This window comes from Microtus ochrogaster, unplaced genomic scaffold (genome assembly GCF_000317375.1).
Source record: "Microtus ochrogaster isolate Prairie Vole_2 unplaced genomic scaffold, MicOch1.0 UNK12, whole genome shotgun sequence".
Lineage (NCBI taxonomy): Eukaryota > Metazoa > Chordata > Mammalia > Rodentia > Cricetidae > Microtus > Microtus ochrogaster.
This window is the reverse complement of record NW_004949110.1, coordinates 8733786-8739279: the sequence shown is the minus strand read 5'-3', so window position 1 is coordinate 8739279 and position 5494 is coordinate 8733786. Positions and strand designations below refer to the sequence as shown.

The 5494-nt window shown below is 46.4% G+C and overlaps 1 protein-coding gene across 1 annotated transcript; it reads right to left on the bottom strand.

Moving 5' to 3' along the window:
* Positions 1–4441: 4441 nt before the first annotated feature.
* Positions 4442–4979, bottom strand: LOC101983389 (proline-rich protein 23A3-like; the record flags this gene model as incomplete). The annotated part of the gene is made up of 1 exon (XM_005366699.2): positions 4442–4979. A coding segment is annotated over exon 1 (538 nt), but the record flags the coding sequence as incomplete, so codon positions are not given.
* Positions 4980–5494: the final 515 nt, after the last annotated feature.

The following is a 5494-nucleotide window of genomic DNA, read 5'->3' as shown; positions in this document are numbered from 1 at the left end:
TTAAAAAAAAAAAAGAATTACGAGTATCGTGACCTGAATGAGAAATGTCTCCTTATGGGTTCACAGGTTTGCACACTTAGTCAGTCAGAGGTACTATTTTGGGAGATCTGGAATCTTTAAGAAGTGGAACTTTGCTAGGGGGAAGTAGGTCAGAGGTGGCTGTACTGGCTGTGTTTTGTGTCAAGTTGACACAAGCTAGAGTCATCAGAGATGAAGGAGCCTCAGTTGAGAAAATGTCTCCATGAGACCCAGCGTAAGGCGTTTTCTCAATTAGTGATCAATATGTGAGGGCCCGGCCCATTTTGAGTGCCGTCATCCCTGGGCTGGTGGAAAGCAGGCCGAGCAGAGAAGAAAGCCAGTCAGCAGCACCCCTTCGTGGCCTCTGCATCAGCTTCTGCCTCCAGGTCCCTGTCCTGATGTCCTTTGGCGATGAACAGCAACGTGGAAGCATCAGGTAAATGAACCCTGTCCTCCCCAACTGTCTTTTTAGTCATAGTGATTTGTTGGGGCAATATAAACCCTGACTAAGACAAGCAGATAACAGCATGGTGGGGTATTACTGCAACAGTCCTGGCCACGCTTTGGAGAAGATTGTGAAAGGACTTTAAAACCTTGGGCTAGAAAAGCCATTAAGCATCGAGACCTCAATGGGATATTCTTTGGGTGCTGGGAAGAAAGAATGTAGAGAGCAGTGCAGAAGAAGGAGGCCTGGCTTGTGAAGTTTCAGAGGGAAATTTAAAGACTCTGTGTGTAATGATTGTTCTGTCTCTTTAAGAGATAAGCCACGCCCACTCCCTCCCCCATCTGCTGAGATAGGCAGATCTTCAGCTTCCAGCCAGAGTTCTCTCTGTTTTTCTTCTCTTCCCTCCCCTCCCTTCCATAACCACTAAATAAATAAATAACCTCCCTCTGCATGCTCTGTCTCTCAGCTGCCACTGCCACATGGCTTGCCACCGGAGAACTGCTGCGCGGGGCGCGCGCGGGCATGCGCGTGCGCAGTCTTGTGCGCTGACCCTGCCTGGGACTGGCTGCTCTGGGGACCCTCTGCCCCCTGCCAGCCACCCCATCGCTTGGAGTCGTGCATCATTTCTGCTGCCTGCCAACACCAGGGATCCTGCAGCTTTTTTAATTTTTCCATTACACTGTGGCCTTAATTTAAAGACAGTGGCTTTGAGTTTCCAGCCTTACCCTACTTTCTGCCCTCTCTCTGTGTGTAGAGTGTAGAAAACGTGATAAGGCAGCCCATCGCTCTGGTAGCCATGCCATGCCTTCCCTGCCGTTCCGAATTCCTGCCCTCTGAAGCCATAAGCTAAAATAAACTCCCCTGTGTTGCCTTTGATCATATTTTTATCACAGCAGCAGAAAAATTACTGAAACAATGAGTCCTAAAAGATAGACTGAGTGCTGCTATCATACATTTGACTGAATTTTCAATCCGAGGATGGGTGAGTGGGACATTCCAAGACAGAGTCTTTGGTGGGATTTCAGGTTAAAAGATAATTTTCAATACCACAGTCAACTACATTCAGTCACGCCACATAGAAGTAGCTCCTTGCGGACACATTACAATCACACTGTGACACGAAGAAACCAAACAGTATTTTAAGTATGGTAAAAGGAAGCCAGATGGGGTAGCACACACCTGTAATCCTGAGACTTGGAAAGCTAAAGCAAGATCAGGGCTTTAGGACAAGCCTGGGCTACTCAGCGCCTGTTACGAAGAAAAAAAAAAGTCAAGAACAAAATACTTCAAACCTCCCAAACTGAAATGTACAAAACCAAAACCCCCCCCCCCCACAGTATTTTATTCAGCAGATGACCATTTATTTAAGCCCCCCCCCCAAAAGAAACTCAAAAAACAAAAAAAGGTGAGACACTAAATTAGTTTATTTAGGGTCTTTTTTTTTGTTTTTTTTGTTTTTTTTGAGACAGGGTTTCTCTGTGGTTTTGGAGCCTGTCCTGGAACTAGCTCTTTTGTAGACCAGGCTGGTCTCGAACTCACAGAGATCCGCCTGCCTCTGCCTCCCGAGTGCTGGGATTAAAGGCGTGCACCACCACCGCCCTAAATTAGTTTATTTAATGTACTCAAGAGTCATGCTAGAATTAAGAGTAACTATGTGTAGAGTCAAGGGCTGGGGAAGAGACCACAGACACCACATCCTCCACAAAGGTGGCTAGAAGCCTGAAGCCAGCCCATGGACATGCTAGTGAGACAGAGGAGGAAGTTCAAAGTTTCAGGCAGAGACGGACAAAAAGAGCAGAAGAAACTCCAGGAGCTAAATGAGAAGCCTGCAGGGAGGGGGCCTTGGTCATAGGCAGAACAAAGATGAGTGGTTTTGATTTATTTCTTATGTTTGACCTGAGATGCTGGTGCCCCTGGATTCTTTCCACTTCTAGGAAACTTCCGGGTGCCCTACCAGTTGTTTCTCCCACCAATGTCTAGAGTGCAGCATTGTGTTGGTGTCTATTGTGCATTTAAGAATAAACTTTAGTAAAAAAAAATCATATAGTGATTGATAGTCTATTGATTTTTACTCTGTCATTTCTGTTTCAGGTTAAATAAATTTTAGAATCCTGAAAAAATAATGAGGATGTAATCAGGACAGTTTCAAGCATACAATTCTAAGAATTTATTACGCAAACTCATGGTTACAGAACCAAGACAGGATGGACTCAGGGGAGATAACTTTGAAAGCGTAGTTTTTGTGCAACTAAGATAGGATCGATGGGGAAAAGTATCCACTATACAAGTCTGATGACCTGAATTGATCTGATGAACTCACGCTAAAGCAGAGAACTGAATTCAGATCAGGCCTCTGACTTCCACAGTGTGCTGTGGCACAGACACACGATTGCACACATGGTCCTGAACTCACACACAAATCACAACATTCACCCAAACATACATCAATCATAAACTAAACAGTTAAAAAAAAGCTGTGTGTAAGAGCTAGGCTCTGGCCCATAATCTCAGCTCCTCTGGTGGCTGATGGCAGAGAATTTCATATTCAAGATAGGCCTAGGTTGAAGAATGAGTTCAGTGCTAGCCTGGCAACTTAGTGAGACCCGGTCACAAATACAAAGGAGAGAACTAGGGACACAACTGTATTAGACTCCTTGCCTTACGTTAAATATGCATTAATACAAAAACAAATTAAAAGCATACACACATTTATACACATACATTACATACACACACACACACACACACACACACACACACACACACACGCATATATAGTGGTTAGCCGGGGAACAGAGAAGAAAGATTTGGTTCAGTAAGCTGGGAATTCTGAACAGCTGTGATTTTAGTAATGATCTTGTACACTTCACCTTTACCAGTAACTTTTTAAAAATAAAAAATAAAATAAAAAAATAAAAATAAAAAATAAAACAAGGCAAATATGGTAATTGCATACAAAACATTACAACTTAGGTTTAATGGAGAAAATTATTTGAGAGTTTAAAACATAAAATAACATGGGATAATAATAACAAAAACATTTTCCATCAGCTTACTGGTGAAATTTTGATGTGAACATACTATAAAAAGGAATGCATACACAGGTCTTTGATCCTAGCACTTGGGAGACAGAGGCAGGTGGATCTCTGTGAGTTCAAGGCCACATTGGTCAACAGAGTGAGTTCTAAGATTGCCAGAGATACATAGTAAGATCTTGCCTAAAAATAAGCATATAAATAAAACCACAAACAAAACAAAAGAAAAAGAAAGCAAATGCATATCCTAGTGCATGCTGAAAACAGCCTGTAAAATTCACCATAAGTCTCATCTATAAAGAAGAGACAGAAAAGGAAGATTCTACCAGTAGCTTCGGAGATTGCTGAGAACACTGCACATTCAAGTAAGTAAATATCATGTCACGGTACTGGGCCATTTCTCAAGAGAGCAGCCCGAAACACCAAGGGGTTGAGTGTTGTCCAACTCTTCAAAAACTCATGTGGAAAACAACAAAGGCCACCGAAAGAATAAGAAATCTACTTATTTCTTGATTAGAGAATTAACAGGTAAACAGAGGGTGTTGATAATTTACCACTAGAACTTCTAGGAATCTGTTAAGGCCGTCGGCAAGAATCTGTGGTACTTTAGGTCATCGAGAGTGGCACTTTTATTCCTAAAAAAAAAAAAAAAAAAAGGTGACTAAGTGTCCTGCATCTAGGGGCAGAGAAAACTCTCACTTGAGGGGCATCAGGATTTGTGCAGCACAGTACGGGGCCGGTGGAGAGGATGGAGGACGCTGCTCTTGGGGATTTGAAGGAGATTGAGGCAGAGGCTGCAGGGGTGAGCTGGGGAAGGACCCAGCAGGTAGCTGTCCTGGTCCCAGAGAGACCTTGGAGAATATGGCTCTGCAAGGATATGGTTCTGGTATACGGCCCTGAGGCCAAGGACTGGGCATCCTGTTGGTGGAGGAAAAGTGCTCACTTGCCTGACCAGCTGGAGGATCCATCCAGGGTGACAGGGAGCCAGAGTCCTCATCCTCATCATAGGATTCCTCTTGGTAGGAACTTTCTAGAATGAACTGACAGGAGGATCCCGGCTGGAGGACTAGCAGGTCATCCTCTGGCATTTCCGGACCAGCGCCCCCCTGCGGGCTGGCGGACAAGGACCCAGGCTGTCCATGATGGTCTGGAGCCTGGAGGCCCTCGGGCACCAGGATGATGGTCTGTTCGGGGAGCTCCACTTCCAGGACCGAGGTGGCATCCGGCTCCAGCAGTAGGTCGACGTCATCTACCTGCAGTTGCACGGCAGAGTCGGCGGCCAGGTACACCACGGAAGTGGGCACATCGCTGGCGGACCCTGCGGGCTCTTCCAGGCCGGGTGTCGCCGGGGGCTCTTCCAGGCCGGGTGTCGCTGGGGGCTCTTCGAGGTCGCGTCGCTGGTCAGGGCTGGGTTCTTGTGGCTGCGGTGTCAAGCCGGTTTCGGCGTCGGCGCCTGGGCTGAGGGGCCGTACTCCCCGCATGTTGGTGGTGATGCGGGGTTAGAGAGGCGCGGAGCGCAGCGCGAATAGGTGCGACGGGGCGGCTGAAGTCTGGTGCTCTGGGCACCTGGGCTCCGCCTAGCGCAGGGAAATCTCGGAGCTCGGGCACGCAAAACCGGATACTACTCGACGTCAATCAGTTTTCAAAGGGTGAACCGGAACCCAGGTCAAGACGGAAAAGGTCAGGTTAGGCTGTGCCTTCGGGAGCCTGCGTCCTGGAGGCTCCGCCCAGGAGTGTCGGACTGACCAATAGTCTTGGCTGTACTTGGGAAATACTTTTTTTTTTTTTTTTTTTTTTTTTTGGCCTATAGGAAGCAGAACAGGTTTCACCGCTTGACCCACCAGGAATAGAATTTCAAGATGGCTCGTGACTAGAACGCTGGTGGTTTCGGGTGTTCAAAAGAGCACTGAAAAACTTGCCCTCCTTAACCCTACCCCCACCTCAGTTAAATGCCATTTAAAATTGCTTTAGCGTTTCCTACCCTGTGTTTAGAGAA